Raw genomic sequence first — 18,834 nt, 5'->3', positions numbered from 1 at the left:
ATCTCTGCAGGGCCCCAAGAACAAAGTAGCCTAGCCATCATTCTTAAATGGAAGAAGTTTGGAACCACCAAGACTCTTCCTAGAGCTGGCCGCCCAGCCAAACTGAGCAATCAGGGGAGAAGGGCTTTGGTCAGGGAGGTGACCAAGAACCCGATGGTCACTCTGACAGAGCTCCAGAGTTCCTCTGTGGAGATTTGAGAACCTTCCAGAAGGACAATCAGACTATTATGGTAGAGTGGCCAGACAGAAGCCACTCCTCAGTAAAAGGCACATGACAGCCCGCTAGAGTTTGCCAAAAGGCAACTACAGATTCTCAGACCATGAGAAACAAGATTCTCTGATCTGATGAAACCAAGATTGAACTCTTTGGCCTGAATACCAAGCGTCACGTCTGGAGGGAACCTGGCACCATTCCTACGTTGAAGCATGATGGTGGAAGCATCATGCTTTGGGGATGTTTTTCAGTGGCAGGGACTGAGAGACTAGTCAGGATCAAGGCAAAGATGAATGGAGCAAAGTACAGAGAGATCCTTGATGAAAACCTGCTCCAGAGCACTCAGGACCTCAGACTGGGGCAAAAGTTTACCTTCCAACTGGACAACAACACTAACCACAACACTAGCCAAGACAATGCAGGAGTGGTTTCGGGAAAAGTCTCTGAATGTCCTTGAATGGCCCAGCCAGAGCCCAGACTTGAATGCGATCGAGCATCTCTGGAGAGACCTGAAATTAGCTGTGCAACAACGCTCCCCATCCAACCTGACAAGAGCTTGAGAGGATCTGCAGAGAAGAATGGGAGAAACTCCCCAAATACAGGTGGCCCAAGCTTGTAGCGTCATACCCAAGAAGACTGTAATCCCTGCCAAAGGTGTTTCAACAAAGTACTGAGTAAAGGGTCTGAATACTGTCATATTTCAGGTTTTTATATTTGATAAATTAGCAACGTTTTCTAAAAAACAGTTTTTGCTTTGTCATTATGAGGTAGTGTGTGTAGATTGATGAGGAAAATAAAAAATGTAATACATTTTAGAACAAGGCTGTAACGTAACAAAATGTGGAAATTGTCAAGGGATATTAATACTTTCCAAATGCACTGTACCAGTGTTGTTACACAACCTATTGTGCACGAATGGGATCGTAGGATTTTACATCTGTTTTGCATAATAGTTTGAAGTATGAGGCCATGAAGGTGCCGAGGACCATACTAGGATGTAACTACTGAACAAAAATATAAACAGCACATGCATAAATTTCAAAAATGTTACTGAGTTCAGTTCATATAAGGAAATCAGTTTATTGAAATACATAAATTAGGCTGGGATTACAGATATGCATATGTTGGGTCACAGATACCTTTAAAAAAAAAAGTAGGGGCGTGGACCAGAAAACCTGTCAGTATCTGGTGTGCTTGACCAACATTTGCCTCTTGCAGCGCAACACATCTCCTTCGCATAGAGTTGATCAGGCTGTTGATTGTGGCCTTGTGTCCCACTCCTTTGCAAATTTGCTGGTTATTGGCGGGAACTGGAATACGCTGTCATACACGTTTATCCATAGCATCCCAAACATGCCCAATGGGTGAAATGTCTGGTGAGTATGCAGGCCATGGAAGAACTGGGACATTTTCCGGCCGTGCATTATTATGCTGAAACATGAGGTGATGGTGGTGGCTGAATGGCACGACAAAGGGCCTCAGGATCTCGTCACGGTATCTCTGTGCATTCATATTGACGTTGATAAAATGCAATTGTGTTCATTGTCCGTAGCTTATGCCTGCCCATACCATAACCCCACTGCCACCATGGGGAACTCTGTTCACAACGTTGACTTCAGCAAACCGCTCGCCCACACAACGTTTTGTGTTGTTTTGTCCCCAGCACAAGGTGCACCTGTGTAATGATCATGCTGTTTAATATGCTACACCTGTCCGGTGGATGGATTATCTTGGCATAGGAGAAATGCTCACTAACAAGGATGTAAACATATCTGTGCACAAACTGAGAGAAATAAGCTTTATGTGCATATGAAACATTTCTGGGATATTTTATTTCAACTAATGAAACATGGGACCAACACTTTACATGTTGCATTTATATTTTTGTTCAGTATAGACATAGGTATGTAACCACCTAAATCTATGGTTGTAATACCTACTTGGAATATCACCATTTAGGTTACAGTATCTCAATGTTTCCGCTAATGTCTTTCTCTCGCTGCTGATTGTGGCCAAATCCCAAACTATTTTTAAATGAAATACTGATTCAGTATGTGTGTGTCCTGAAAACAAGTTCTGGGAATGAAGCTCTTCAAGTGGAAGTCAATGGAACCGGATCTGTGAAGGACTCAACCCTGTCAAGCAGAATTCCAAATAGCAGTGCGATTTAACCTGAGTAATTGTTGCCTGTGTTATTGGTTCTCAATGGCCTAATCATGCTTGGACAGTGGAAAAGCCTGCTAAAAAGAAATGACAACACTGTATACAGATATATTTCTATATATGAATAATATATGTATACTGCAATGCTTTCAGAGAGAAACAGACTGACAGACCACAGGGTAGGTCAGCGATGCACACGATTGAAAGAACAGAAGCATAGAGGATGATGGAGGTAGAAGAGCAGGTGAGCTGGAAGGAGAGAAACGAAGGGTTTGAAATCATCGATCAATCAACGGCATAATGGACATTATCATATGGAATGCCTGCAGCTCAATTGATTACAGCCCTTAGTCTCTTGGTGTTATTTCTAAAAGGAAATTACAATCTCTTATGTAATATTACAATCATACTGTATTTGAATACAATCTACCTATTTACAGCACATCATAACTAAATCTGTAGTCTATGTACTCTTCAAGTTAAGTGGTCCTCTGTTGAAACATTTGAGACAGTAGTATAAGAGTTGCTGGTGGCGGAGTCCAACGGAATGACAAAAAAACATTTATACATTTCTCTCCCTTCCCACAAACACCGGCCCCACAGAAAAATGACAATTGTCCATAGCCTACATGCATTTTAGAATAATGTTATTTTTTGTATAGATTATTTATTTCCAAATGGGCTTATTAGACACGATATCAGTGTGCAAATTTTTTTTTTTTCATGAAACAAATTAAACACAGTTAACAAATAAATGCATAATTAGCACTCAAAGTAGTTTTCATTTGTAAAATCAAATTGCGCAGTTTTATTGGATATTCTTTTTACCAAAACTGTCACCTAAAAATTTGCACCCCCCCCCAAAAGAAATAACAATAACAATTTTATCCTTTTGACATGGAAAGAAACAACTAAAATGTCTTCAAGTGGAGATGTGTTTAGGAGTCGATAGGTTTTATTGGTTACCAACGTTAACCTTTGTCAGTACGAATAACCTCAATGTATTTGATTTCCTGTCCATTTGCACTCATATCATACAAATGACGTCTATTACCATACACTATAATAATTAAGTGACTGGACCGTGTTTGTCAATGATGGACTTCAGTTCATAACCTAACAAGAACATTATGATTTACAACATAAACCTCCTATATGCATGTAACACACACACTGCACCATCAGCTGAAACCATAAGCTTGAAATAAGAGATTCCTCTATACAAATAAACATTCAATCAAAGCCCTTCCTCAGGTGACTAGATAGGGCCACACCGAGACAGAGGTAACTTAGCAGCATTTACCCTGATTACATAGGTCCATCTATGCTTTTACAACATCCCCCTTAATGTCATTCAACACCTATAGTTTAGAGAGGAGACATATGTCCTCTGTAGTCATTCATTCATTGTCAGTTTACTTTCAACTAGATGGTTTGGAGTTTAATTAACGAGCCCTAACCCACTTTAGAATCACCCTGTCTTTTCAGGCAATAAGCACAACATCCTTCTAGATTAGTCTGCCTACAATTATATATGTTTATTTTAAATACACCCAAGGTGTAGAACAAGGCTCTCTAACCCTGTTCTTGGAAAGCTACCCTCCTGTAGGTTTTCACTCCAACCCCAGTTGTACCTAACCTGATTCAGCTTATCAACCAGCTAATTGTTAGAATCAATTGTGCTAGATTAGGGTTGGGTTAGAGCAAAAACCTACAGGATGGTAGCGCTCCAGGAACACGGTTGGAGCAAAAACCTACAGGATGGTAGCACTCCAGGAACAGGGTTGGAGCAAAAACCTACAGGGTAGTAGCTCTCCAGGAACAGGGTTGGAGAGCCATGGTGTAAGACCTAAACGGAAAGTCTAAATAATCAATCACATATCATATTGCACCAACGATGCAAAAATACACGTCTACACAATATTTATAAAAAGGTTATTCTCTAAGGGTTGTACAGTTGCAAACTTCCTACACAACACAGACACACAGAAACAAGACAAAGAAACATAATATCTTCTGCTTGTGTCTGAACGTGTGCATTCATGGTTATTACAACAGAAGCCTTTCAGCCTTACAGTACGATAACTTTGAAGTCTTAAGTATTTCCCCTCCCCTTTGATCTTGACACATTTGCTGACTACTTCAACTTGTTTGTGAAGGGAAAAGATCACATGAAGTGAGGGGCGTGATGAGGGTTCTCTTGGAGGTCAGGGTTCATAGTTCATTAGTGTAGATGGCCGAGGTGTGTCAGGGTGGGTGGAGAAATGGGCTTTGTGGTCCACAGCCACAGGCCTCAGACCCAATGTCCATGGTCATATTCATTAGGGCACACCATAGCAAAAGGTTTTGCAACGGGGGGAAAAAACAAGCATTTATTATTGGGAAAGTTCATGTGGTACCTCCCCATTTCAGTAAATGTTCCATTTGGTGCCTAATGAATACACCCCAGGTTCAGAACTTGGTTCTGGTCTAGTGATGGACCTTGAAGGCCAGCAGCTGCTCAGAGTGCATGTTATTAAGGGAGCGCAGTTCGGGCAGTCTGAGGAGCAGCTTTGTGAATATGGCCGACTCGTTGGTGTGGTTCTTAGTGATGAGGCCCTTCAGGTGCCGGATCAGAGTCTCCTGAAGCGCCTCCACAGAGTTCACGTTCTCAATCCCTGAGCGATCTAGAACACAAAAAACACAGTAGAACTTTGTTAGACTTGGTTCCTATACTTTTCTTTGATTGCCATTCACCCATGTATGGCTCTATGACAGGAAGCTGGATAGAAGATGTTAGTAAGGAAGGAAACATTCACTATAATACAAAGCATGCTTTCAAACAACAAACATACTTTAGATAGTTACACTACTCTCTTGGTAAGGAGCCATACAGTACCATAACAACTCACAGTATTACGTCTGTTTCTATAGGCTCTATTGTCTATAGTCTAGAAGAAAGTATATTTAAAAGCAGCAGGAAATATGAATGAAAAGGTCCCGTCATGATCCTACCGGCAGAGATGAGGACAACAGTGGTGAACAGGCTCATCTCCTCCTCGCTAAGGCCGAGCCGCATCAGATTTTCGCTGAAGTCCATCATGGAGGTCAGGAAGTCGCCGGCGCCCATGGCTCGTAACGTCTCCACGCTGTACTTGGTACCACCCAGGAATGTCACGGTGCGGTCTTTCACGTCAAACAGCGACGCAAAACGGATCACTAGCACCTGATGAAGTGACAGCAGATACTAAGTACGTTTGGCTGGATCAGCTGCATTTCCATGAGAGCCATATCAGTTTGTTTTTAATACTGTTTTCATTCACATACATGTGAGAAAGGGGGATAAGGGGTAGAGGAGAGAAGGAGAAAAGAAGAGCCTAGGGAAGGAAGATGGAGTAAAACAATCCAATAAGAGGTTTTAATATACTGTAAGTGAGTGTTCTGGTCTTCACCTCAAAGGTACCAGCCTTGAGCAGGCTGACCTGGTCGTGTTGAGAGAGGTCGCTGAAGCCTGGGATCTGCTTGGCAAACTCCACCACCTCCCTGACGGCCGGGGTGAAACTGTGGCTGAACTCCTCCCAGATCCCATGGCCTGACTTATGGGGATTCACATGGGGAGATGTATTCATGGGACACAGCTGAGGATGGAGAGGGGAGAAGGACTTGGGTTAGAAGGAGGCACATGCAACATATCATTCATATACTTATTAAATGGTGGATAAGGCAAGTTTCCCATATACATTGTGTTATGTTAACACAATCTGAAGGTGTGAGATCAAGTATGGTGTTCCACAGGGATCGAATCTTGGACTTCTATTATTTGTAGTTTATGATCTGAGAAGTGCTGTACAAATGTAGTCGATCAATATATTATACAATAGATTAGCATAGATATTATATTAACTATAATATCATATAGTCATTGTCCATCTGTCTATCTTGGACTCACCAGATGCATCCTGTTGCCTCCGCTCCACAGTGGTCCTGTGAATCCTCCATGGGAGTTGGAGGTTGCCTGGCTAGTGCTGTTGTTGCCTCCATGGTGGGTGTAGGCTGGGAAATATCCACTAGGGGAGCTGTTGGGCAGTCTGTCTCTGCTGTAGGGACATTGATTCTGGGTGGGGGTGGTGGGAGTACCTCTGCTGTAGGGGCAATGGCTGGGGGTGGTGGTGTCGTTCTCCTGGCAATGGTGCCTGTCAGGGCCCTGAGGCCCAGTGTTGGTGGGCCTCTCCTGAGCCTGGTCGTGGGCCTGAGTGGCTGTGAATGGGGACAGGTCATTCTGCTGGTTCCGGTTCCTCTCCTCTATCCTCTTTCCAGTGTCACTGACATGTTGCTCCTCCCCTGGGGAGGTCTGCTGGGCATCGGATTGGGGGGAGGGGCTACCTTGCTTCTGATTGTACGTGAAGGTCTCCTGGTGGGCCCGGGTCACCGAGCCAATCCCATCCTCTGACCCGCGGTCTGAACCACTTGATGGAGACACCGATATAGGGCTTGGGCTTGTATCCATGGCGACCACAGACTCTGGGTGATGTTTGGGCTCCTCTGATTGGTTGGATCCGGGGGAAGCGGCGGGAGAGGTGGAGGAAGAGGCGGAGCCTAAACCAGAGTCAACATCTTGGGGGTGGGGCTCCCCAGGGCAGGCCGGCACCTGAGGCTGATTGGCCAGGGGGAGGGGGGTGTTGCCGTGGAGCTGGCTGTGTAGCTGGCTGTTGTTGTTCATCATGTTGTTCACTGCACTCTGCATCTCTAGCAGCATGCGCTGCTTCTCACGCTTTGGGATGCGGCCGAAACGCACAGCTATTAGAGGAAAGAGGTAGGAGACCAGGTTTAACACGGGTGGACACTACACGACTTTCAAAATCCTAACACTTAACAATGTGGCACAGACGGTGGTCACACACTACAAGACTCTTCACTTTGTCGTGAGGATTCTCAATACCACGCCGTCTCGCCAAAACAATGATGTGATTCGATTTAATGTAGCTATGAGCTATGGCTCAAAGCAGCCTCAAACGTTCAGTCATTCACGGTTGCCATATAGAGTTGAAATATCTAGGAAACATTTTGAATTGAATATCATTGATTGTGAACTTCAGAGCTGTGACAATTTGACACTTTGGCTTTGGTTAAAGGCAAGTATAAACACATACTAGTAGTAGTCATCGCTCCTGCTACAGAGTCTACACATTCTGGGTGACGCCAAACAACGTCATCATCTCACTGGCTTCTTCTCTGGCGAACTCTCATTGGCTATTGCTGATCACCGTTCTCAAAACGTGTCATTTCAAATCTCACACTACAAGAGCATTGCAGATTTTGTCTGGGACTGCTCAAAGACGAGATCGGTAGCCTTCAGATTGCGTCTTTGACCCGCTCACATTAAACGAGCGTCGGTGACGCAACGATATGGGGATTTTTGGCTCTGATCTCAAAAAGTTGTCTTGGACAGCTAAATCGTGTAGTGTTCACCAGGCTTTAAATTACCTCCAACACCTCCTATTAAAATGGTCTTTGCTGATAGGTATGCTAGTCTACAGATAATGATCAAATACTGTAAATCCTTGTTAAAAATCTAACAAACCGATACTTTTCTTCATCTACTTTTTTCTCAACTACATATTTATGTAACCCATGACAACCCACGAGAACGGTAATAAACCATGTATTATTGTGACAGGAGAGGGGATGTAGTTATAGAAGGTAATAGGAACTTACAGTCCTTGGACATGCCGACCAGCAGACACTTCTTGAAGCGACACTGCTGGCAGCGGTTCCTGTTGATCCTCATGATGGCACAGCTCTCGTTCTTCAGGCACTTCTTATACTGGATATTCTGCTGGATGCTCCGACGGAAGAAACCCTATACACACACACAGACAGACACACTAGTGAGTCAGAGTTTGTCAGGAGACTTGCTAGTTCACAGAGCTTTGACAGCAGAACTAGGTCATTAAGAGAGGAGAGAGGCTGTGGTTAAAAATAAGGAAGAAGCATTCTGAGTTCGATGATTTGACCCTGTTAGGCTACCGTCCCATTATGTCATTGCCCTTGCTCTCTCACCTTAACTATGACATTGAGGCACAACATTGATTAGGTGTGTGTGTGTGTGTGTGTGTGTGTGTGTGTGTGTGTGTCAGTCTGTGTGTTCTCACCTTGCAGCCCTCACAGGCATGGACCCCATAGTGGAATCCAGATGCAATATCTCCACACACCTTACACAGCAGCACCAGGCCGTTGATTTCTGCAAAAACACAGAGGCAAAACATCTCATCTGCACTCATTGACGCAATGCCTCTTTAAATTAAATTCAACAGATTGTATTCATACCCAAAGCCAAGGGACCATTATTGCAATAGTAACTGAATAGACATTCAAGTTATTGCACAGCAGAGAAACCACTCACTAGTAATGCTGCATTTTGCACTGGTCTTTGCTGTAGTATGGGCCAGTGGGAGACCTGCCATGGTTAGGGGCGTGTCCACCACGTTGCCCTGGCGACAGCTGTGGGAGGAGTTGTGTGTCAGGGAGGAGGAGTTGTAGCAGTCATTTGAGTCACTATGACATGACTCAGGGCTGGAGGAGCTGATGTAGGCTATTACACCCCCTAGTGGAGAGACAGACATGATGATTAGGCTGATAATTTCATATAATTAAATATAACACATATTATACTGTTATCTCTATGGATAGGGCTGGCTGCTGGGGTAGCAGAGGTTCAAGTTACACAAAGAACAATGATTTTACATGACCTTATAAATAGAGAGTGTTTGAAAGGAATTTGAATTCATGTTGTTTCAGAAGGGAAGGATCTGGAAATCGTAGTCCAAAAAATATTCATATTTTGGGTGGGGTGTGTTGAGACTGAGCACTGCAGCAGACAGCCGAGTCTCGTGAGTGAGATCAGACAGAGCAGCATGCGTTGTGACAACTTTTTACCAGTTGTAGGTAGGCTATTTAGATTGTCGTTATGGAGACATCCATTTCCAACCCTTTTTCTAGAAAACATATTTCCAACCTTTTTTCCAGAAAACATACTGACGCTCATCACGAAATAACGGTGACAAAGCACAGGAAAATGACTTTAGGCACTTAGAGCCCATTAGAAAAATGTGCTGGGACATTGGTTGAAACTGCATTCTAATGTAGACTTGACTTATTGAAAAGCATATCAAGCTAAAGGTTTTACACATGCTCAGTTCTTGGGTCTCCAGCGCTGGGCGAGTGGAAATTTCAAGTGAACTCCCTTGCGTGCTTCTGTTATAGGGAAAGGTCCACAATGAAACTGACATTAAAATGTGGAGAATGATACATTTGCATCTGCTGGCCATCAATTAGCCTATTCATTTCTATGCCTATGTTGGCTACTGTAGCCTACCATTTTAAACAAATATGTTGAAATGACAATATCACTGTAGCCAATGCAAAGTGAACAGTTGTTTCACTTGTGTAGTTTACCTGGAGGTGGCAAACGGATTTAATAAATAGCCTATAACTTCAGTTTATTATTGTTGTTGTAGCCTTGTGTTATTAAACACTGTCTGCCAAGCATAGGCCTATTCGGTTCATTTACAGTACCAGTCAAAAGTTTGGACCCCTACTCATTCAAGGGTTTTTCTCTATTTTTACTGTTTTCTACATTATAGAAAAATAGTGAAGACATCAAAACCATGAAATAACACATATGGAATCATGGAGCAACCAAGAAAAGTGCTAAACAAATCAAAATATATTATAGATTTTTCTAAGTAGCCACCCTTTGCCTTGATGACAGCGTTGCACACTCTTGGCATTCTCTCAACCAGCTTCATGAGGTAGTCACCTGGAATGCATTTCAATTAACAGGTGTGTTGTGACAAGGTAGGAGTGGTGTACAGAAGTTTCTTCAAGTGCAGTCGCAAAAAACATCAAGCACTATGATGAAACTGGCTCTCATGAGGACCGCCACAGGAAAGGAAGACACAGTTACCTCTGCTGCAGAGGATAAGTTCATTAGAGTTACCAGCCTCAGAAATTGCATCCCAAATAAATGCTTCACAGAGTTCAAGTGACAGACATCTCCACATCAACTGTTCAGAGGAGACTGTGTATATCAGGCCTCAATGATTGAATTGCTGCAAAGAAACCACTACTAAAAGGACACCAATAATAAGAAGAGACTTGCTTGGACCAAGAAACACGAGCAATGGACATTAGGCTGGTGGAATTCTGTCCTTTGGTCTGATGAGTCCAAATTTGAGATTGTTGGTGAGAGTAGCTAAACAGATGATCTCCGCAGTTGTGATTCCCACTGTGAAGCATGGAGGAGGAGGTGTGATGGTGCTTTACTAGTGACACTGTCTGGGATTTATTTAAATTTCAAGGCACACTTAACCAGCATGCCTACCAGAGTATTCTGCAGCGAAACACCATCCCATCTGATTTGCGTTTAGTGGGAGTATCATTTGTTTTTCAACAGGACAATGACCCAAAACACACCTCCAGGCTGTGTGAGGGCTATTTGACCAAGAAGGGCTATATTACCAAGAAGGAGAGTGATGGAGTGCTGCATCAGATGACCTGGCCTCCACAATCACCTGGCCTCAACCCAATTGAGATGGTTTGGGATGAGTTGGACCGCAGAGTGAAGGAAAAGCAGGTAACAAGTGCTCAGCATATGTGGGAACTCCTTCAGGACTGTTGGAAAAGCATTCCAGGTGAAGCTGGTTCAGAGAATGCCAAGGGTGTGCAAAGCTGTCATCAAGGCAAAGGGTGGCTACTTTGAAGAATCTCAAATATAAATATATTTTTTAAGTTTAATAAGGCTGAATTATCTTTTCTCTTGCGACATCTTGCCTAGTTATAGAAACAAAAAATTCAAATTATTTTAGTCACATTAGCTCACAATAATTATAATTTTGATGGAAAACCAAATGTTGCTTTTTATTATTATACCAGGTAAGTTGACAGAGAACACATGCTCATTTACAACAACGACCTTGGGAATAGTTACAGGGGAGAGGAGGATGAATGAGCCAAGATGGGGATGAATGAGCCATGAATGAGCCATGATGGGGATGATTAGGTGGCCATGATGGTATGAAGGCCAGATTGGAAATTTAGCCAGGTCACCGGGGTTAACACCCCTACTCTTACGATAAGTGCCATGGGATCTTTAGTGACCACAGAGAGTCAGTACTAGAGTTCGACCGATTATGATTTTTCAATGCCGATACCGATTATTGGAGGACAAAAAAAGCCGATGCCGATTAATCGGCCGATTTTTTCTTTTTCTTTAAATATCTATATATACAGTATATATCATGCACACACACACACATTTTTGTAATAATGACAATTGCAACAATACTGAATGAACAATGAACACTTTTATTTTAACTTAATATAACACATAAATACACACACAGCTCTGAAGTGACAATGATACTGAAGTCTGCTTAGGAGACAAATACTCTCAACTGTTTGAATAAAAATAGAGTTTAAGTTACCTGTGATGAATGTTGAAAACAAAAACTTTAATTTCTATATGCAGGAAATCCTATTTTAATAATGGGCATGGTAAGAATTGACAACCAAAGTGTGAGTCATAATTCCCATGACCCTTTCTAGCAAAATCTGAAAAGCGGTTCCTTCATTTATTCCATAGGATATTTTTAGATTAACTTAAAATAAGGTCTGTGTTTCGTGTAGGCTTACATCACCGTGCCAATTTTATAACTGTGTAGATATCCATAGGACAAGGTGACTCTGATCAATATTGGCTAAATATAAGTGAAGATAAAAAAATGTGTAGAATGGATTTATGAAAATGTTGACAAACGTTACCTTATCCTAGTGAGATTTACACGGGTATCAAAACGTCGAGGCGGTTTAAGCCTGCACGAAACACAGACCTTATTTGAAGTAGATCAAGACATTCTCTATGGAAGACATGAACGGTAAAATAACGAAGGAACCCCTTTCAAATTCAGCCGCAAGTTATTACAGGAATTATAACGCGTCGACTATTTCTCTCTAAACCATATACCTTTGACTAATCCGGAAACTATCACCTCGAAAACAAAACGTTTATTCCGTTCCATATTTTATCTAACGGGTGGCATCCATGAGTCTAAATATTCCTGTTACATTGCACAACCTTCAATGTTGTCCTAGTTACGTAAAATTCTGGCAAATTAGTTCGCAAAGAGTCAGGCGGCCCAAACTGTTGCATATACCCTGACTCTGCGTGGAATGAACGCAAGAGAAATTACACAATTTCACCTGGTTAATATTGCCTGCTAACCTGGATTTCTTGTAGCTAAATATGCAGGTTTAAAAATATATACTTGTGTATTGATTTTAAGAAAGGCATTGATGTTTATGGTTAAGTACACATTGGAGCAATAACAGTCATTGATTGATTGTTTAATGCTAGCTAGCAACTTACCTTAGCTTACTGCATTCGCTAACAGGCAGGCTCCTCGTGGAGTGCAATGTAATCAGGTGTTAGAGCATTGGACTAGTTAACTGTAAGGTTGCAAGGTTAGATCCCCCGAGCTGACAAGGTAAAAAATCTGTCGTTCTGCCCCGCTAGGCCGTCATTGTAAATAAGAATGTGTTCTTAACTGACTTGCCCAGTTAAATAAAGATTAAATAAAGGTGTAAAAATATATATATATGGGGTGTATATATATATATATATATATATATATATATATATATATATATATATATATATATATATATATATATATATAAAATAAAGTAAAAAATTTAATTAAAAATCGGCGCCCAAAAATACCGATTTCCGATTGTTATGAAAACTTGAAATCGTCCCCGATTAATCGGCCATTCCGATTAATCGGTCGACCTCTAGTCAATACACCCGTTTAACATCCCAACCCGAAAGATGGCACCCTACACAAGGCAATGTCCCCAATCACTGCCCTGGGGCTATGAGATATTTGTTTTAGACTAGGAAACGGTGCCTCCTACTGGCCTCCAACACCACTTCCAGCAGCATCTGGTCTCCCATGCACAGACCAACCAGGACCAACCCTGCTTAGCTTCAGAAGCAAGCCAGCAGTGGGATGCAGGGTGGTATGCTGCTGGCCTTCTTAGGTTGTTAGTAAGTTAAATGGAGAAATCGTTCTTAATTTGCTCAATAAAGTTATGGGAAAAGGGTTTATTGGCTAAATGTGGCAGCTCTCTTGCAGCTAAAAACATTTTTGAGCTAGTTTTTAGGCCTCGTGGGCAGGTTTTGAGTTGTCTTGGGCAAGAAATTTCAGCTAGACCTGGCAACCCTGTGCAGAGTGGCTCTCAGCCAGGAAGAGAGGCCGACCACCCGCCCAGGAACCGCTCTGTTTTATCACCCCCCTTTTGTCAGATCAGGCTGACCTCGTTTCTCTTCCTACATTCTGGTTAGATAACACCCCTGTTACATAATGCCAGTTTCAGCAGGGTGTGTGGAGAATAGCCTGGCTACACTTCAACTCACACACATATGGCTCAAGAGGGAAGCTCATCGTCATTCAATCAAGAAGCAGGGTCAGGGCCAACATTGCCAGATTGCTTCATGAAGCAAGCGATTACTGCCTGACAAATGTTGTGTGGCCTTATGGTACTAAATAAAATGTTATTTGTCACATGTGCCGAATACAACAGGTGTTGTAGACCTTACAGTGAAATGCTTACTAAAAAATGTTAACCAACAATGCAGTTTTAAGAAAATACCTAAAAATGTAAGAGATAAGAATAACAAATAATTAAAGAGCAGCAGTAAATAACAATAGTGGGGCTATATACAGGGGGTACCGGTACAGAGTCAATGTCAAGGTAATTGATGTGTTCATGAGATGGTCGTCTGTAAATTCCTTGTTGATCGAACTGCATTACAGAAGTTTCAGCAAATTCTAAAATAATCTCAATAGCTACAGCTGCCCTCTTTTCAACATTCATAAATCACAAGAAATCCCATAACAAACCCATTACAAATAAGGGTGACTTACATAATGAATAGATGATTAGGTTGTGAAACTCTTGGCCAATTATAATTTTACTAGACTGACGAAGCTCATTTTTGGAACCCGCCCCTACCTGGAACGGACATGTTTTCTCAAGAAACCCAGTGGTAGAAAACTGTGTCAGTTTACATTGCTGCAAACCTATAACTGCATGCAGTTTCACGTGTATCCACACCAACTCGCAGTGCATTATCTTTGGCAGAATTATGCAATATTTACGTCACAGCCCTTCTCCACCAACCAGAGGACGCAAGGGTGCATTTAAAGAAGGAGGTATACACGCCACAGCGCTCCTCAGCCAATCAGAGAGATCGTATACAGAGTCGCACATGGCTAACGACCCGTGCATGTGAGAAAAGGGACCCGCAACACTGTTCCAGCATACCAATACTAAAATAACAACACCTTCAATGGCACTCCTAACCCACTTTGACCCAGTTTTAATTAAGGCTCATTACAGGAAGAAAAATATAACATGTATGAGCAGTTCACTGTAATACAATTTGCGTATGTTTTAATTCAAAACATCACAAAACTCTTTAAAACCAGGATTCTGACAAGTAGCCTGTTAAAGTTGTAATATTAATCTAGGTTGTGGTCTAATGAAATACACTATCAAGATGCAAAGTCAAACGGTTAAACTGTAGACACTAAAATAGGCTAGAGGCCCACACATACATCTTTATAAACGTATTGAGCAGAATATGATCATTTTACCTGCTTTTGTAGATTCCATGTGCTCTGACTTCTGAAATCCCCTTATTTTGTACCTTTAGTCTGATGACGTGTTTCTTATCTTGTTTTCACCAACTTTTTACGTCACTGGTTGATGTATTTGATCAATGAATTGAAGCGTTCAGAAAATAGTCGGCAAATGCACGTAGTCCTACTAGTTTCATGGATGACAGCTATCGCTCAACAGCAACTGTTGCTAATCAGATTGATTTCCCGTCGTGATAGTTGACGATCACCAACGTTCCAAACAATTGACGTAAACTAAACTGTATCCGTTTGGTTGAAAACACGCCCCGAATCAAACAATAGATAGTAGCCAATTGTTTCGCTTCAGAATGAATCGAACGTTCGGAATTCCGTATATTATTCTTTTTCGTAGAGCGCTCAAAAAAGCTGTCCGTCTGATGTCTCTTTTCTGAAGACTAAAGATAGGCATAAGCATATTAATAGCTATAGCATAAAAATGTGTATTTTCTCGAAGGAAACGATAGCTCTGGTAGCAAAGAGTAGAACGTTATTATTCGCTGGACGACAGTTTCGAGTTGAGCTCTCGACTCGAGCTGCTATTCTTCTTCTTTGGTGGGGTTTATCGGCGGTTGGCATCCAACGTTTTGGTGCATTACCGCCATCTACTGTACTGGAGTGTGGGCCAGAGACGGGGGGAAACTCAAATCAAATTGTATTGGTCACATACACATGGTTAGCAAATGTTAATGCGAGTGTAGCGAAATGCTTGTGCAACTAGTTCCGACGATGCAGTAATATCTAACAAGTAATATAACAAATTCACAAAACTACCGTATACACACAAATGTAAAAGGATGAATAAGAATATGTACATATAAATGTATGGATGAGCGATGGCCGTGCGGCACAGGCAAGATGCAGTAAATGGTATAGAACGGTATATACATATGAGATGAATAATGTGGGATATGTAAACATTATTAAAGTGGTGTATTTAAAGTGACACCTTTATTAAGTCCATTTATTAAGGTGGCCAGAGATTGAGTCTGTATAATGGCAGCAGCCTCTCTATGTTAGTGATGGCAGTTTAACAGTCTGATGGCCGACAGGATGCTCTCAATTGTGCATCTGTAAAAGTTTGTGAGTTTTTTAGGTGACAAGCCAAATTTCTTCACCCTTCTGAGGTTGAAGACGTGCTGTTGGGCCCTCTTCACCACGCTGTCTGGATGGACCATTTCAGTTTGTCCGTGATGTGTACGCCGAGGAACTTAAAACTTTCCACCTTCCCCACTACTGTACTGTCGATGTGGATGGGGGGGTGCTCCCTCCGCTGTTTTCTAAAGTCCACGATCATCTCCTTTGTTTTGTTGACGTTGAGTGAGACGTTATTTCCCTGACACCACACTCCGAGGGCCCTCACCTCCTCCCTGTAGGCCGTCTCGTCGTGGTTGGTAATCAAGCCTACCACTGTAGTGCCATCTGCAAACTTGATGATTGAGTTGGAGGCGTGCATGGCCACGCAGTCATGGGTGAAAAGGGAGTACAGGAGAAGGCTGAGAACGTACCCTTGTGGGGCCCCAGTGTTGAGGATCAGAGGGGTGGAGATGTTGTTTCCTACCCTTCACCACTTGGGGGGCGACCCGTCAGAAAGTCCAGGAACCAGTTGCATAGGGCAGGGTGTAGACCCAGGGTCTCGAGCTTAATGACGAGTTTGGAGGGTACTATGGTGTTAAATGCTGAGCTGAAGTCAATGAACAGCATTCTTACATAGGTATTCCTCTTGTCCAGATGGGATAGGGCAGGGTGCAGTGTGATGGCGATTGCACCGTCAGTGGACCTATTGGGGAGGTAAGCAAATTGGAGTGGGTCTAGGGCAGGGGTCGGGAACCTATGGCTCCCGAGCCAGGTGTGGCTCTTTTGATGATTGCATCTGGCTCGCAGATTTAAAATAAAAAAAATAATAAAAAAAAGTGAGATTTTTTTTTTTTTCTCTCCCCTTTTCTCCCCAATTTTCGTGGTATCCAATCGCTAGTAATTACTATCTTGTCTCATCGCTACAACTCCCGTACGGGCTCGGGAGAGACGAAGGTCGAAAGCCATGCGTCCTCCGAAGCACAACCCAACCAAGCCGCACTGCTTCTTAACACAGCACGCCTCCAACCCGGAAGCCAGCCGCACCAATGTGTCGGAGGAAACACCGTGCACCCGCCCCCCTCGGTTAGCGCGCACTGCGCCTGGCCCACCACAGGAGTCGCTGGAGCACGATGAGACAAGGATATCCCTACCGGCCAAACCCTCCCTAACCCAGACAACGCTAAGCCAATTGTGCATCGCCCCACGCGGCCGGCTGCGACAGAGCCTGGGCGCGAACCCAGAGACTCTGGTGGCGCAGCTAGCACTGCGATGCAGTGCTCTAGACCACTGCGCCACCCGGGAGGCCTATTCTCACTTGTTTTAATCCATCCATCGATTTTTCACTGCTCATGTCCTGTTCAGGGCTGCAGGAGCAATTGTCCATTATTTTAATTAAATGATACTGGCCTACGTTGGCCGTTGCTAGGTAAAACAGGTAAACGACTCCTTTTGAATCAGTCTGCTCGGTCATTAGCTCAAAGCTAACCCTTCGACGAAGAAGAAAAAAGATGACGAGTATCGTACATTTCAGGACGAATGGACCGAAGAATTCGCCTTTGTGGAGAGAGCAGGTTCTGCGGTGTGTCTAATTTGCAATGACAAAATTACATCGATGAAACGGTCGAATGTAAATCGGCACTTCGACAAATTCAGAGGCTTATTATACTGACATTTAGTTGAATTCACTTTTAAAATATATTATATGGCTCTCACTGAAATAAATTTCCAAATTATTTGATTTCATGGCTCTCTTAGTCAAAAAGGTTCCCGACCCCTGGTCTAGGGTATCAAGTAGGGTGGAGGTGATATGATCCTTGACTAGTCTCTCAAAGCACTTCATGATGACAGAAGTGAGTGCAACTTCTAGTCATTTAGTTCAGTTACCTTAGCTGTCTTGCGAACAGGAACAATGGTGGCCATCTTGAAGCATGTGGTGACAACAGACTGGGATAGGGATTGATTGAATATGTCCGTAAACACACCAGCCAGCTGGTCTGCGCATGCCCTGAGGACACGGCTAGGGATGCCGTCTGGGCCGGCAGCCTTGCAAGGGTTAACATGTTTAAATGTTTTACTCACGTTGGCCAGGGAGAAGGAGAGCCCACAGGCTTTGGTAGCGGGCCGTGTCAGTGGCACTGTATTGTCCTCAAAGCGAGCAAATAAATTGTCTGGGAGAAAGACGCCGATGTCTGTGACGGGGCTGGTTTTCTTTTTGTAATCCGTGATTGACTGTAGATCCTGCCACATATGTCTCGTGTTTGAGCCATTGAATTGCGACTCTACCTTGTCTCTATACTGACGCTTTGCTTGTTTGATTGCCTTGCGGAGAGAATAGCTGCACTGTTTGTAATTGGTCATGTTTCCAATCGCCTTGCCATGATTTTAAAGTGGTGGTTTGCGCTTTCAGTTTTGCGCAAATGCTGCCATCAATCCACGGTTTCTGGTTAGGGAGGGTTTTAATAGTCACAGTGGGTACGACATCTCCGATGCACTTGCTAATAAACTCGCACACTGAGTCAGCGTACACACCAATGTTGTTGTCTGAGGCGATCTGGAACATATCCCAGTCCACGTGAAGCAATCTTGAAGCGTGGAATCCGATTGGTCAGGCTAGCGTTGGATAGACCTGAGCACGGGCGT

The 18,834-nt window shown here is 43.0% G+C and overlaps 1 protein-coding gene across 2 annotated transcripts; it reads right to left on the bottom strand.

The window, feature by feature from the left end:
* Nucleotides 1-1,274: 1,274 nt before the first annotated feature.
* On the bottom strand, nt 1,275-18,834 carry LOC129820059 (nuclear receptor subfamily 1 group D member 2-like). Of its 2 annotated transcripts, none has more exons than XM_055876880.1 (8): nt 18,274-18,834; nt 8,760-8,960; nt 8,509-8,597; nt 8,072-8,216; nt 6,306-7,153; nt 5,809-5,994; nt 5,372-5,582; nt 1,275-5,043 (listed from the first exon to the last, which is right to left on the bottom strand). In XM_055876880.1, exons 2-8 carry the CDS (start codon nt 8,818-8,820, stop codon nt 4,847-4,849), a joined length of 1,737 nt encoding a protein of 578 aa, XP_055732855.1. In that variant the 5' UTR covers nt 8,821-8,960; nt 18,274-18,834; the 3' UTR covers nt 1,275-4,846. The 2 variants fall into 2 exon arrangements, with proteins under 2 accessions (XP_055732855.1, XP_055732854.1); XM_055876879.1 differs by lacking the exon at nt 18,274-18,834 and adding an exon at nt 15,076-15,867.

The sequence above is a fragment of the Salvelinus fontinalis genome, chromosome 22, assembly GCF_029448725.1.
Source record: "Salvelinus fontinalis isolate EN_2023a chromosome 22, ASM2944872v1, whole genome shotgun sequence".
Taxonomy (NCBI): Eukaryota; Metazoa; Chordata; class Actinopteri; order Salmoniformes; family Salmonidae; genus Salvelinus; species Salvelinus fontinalis.
Note: the sequence above shows the minus strand (reverse complement) of the source record. Positions and strands in the feature narration are given on the sequence as shown.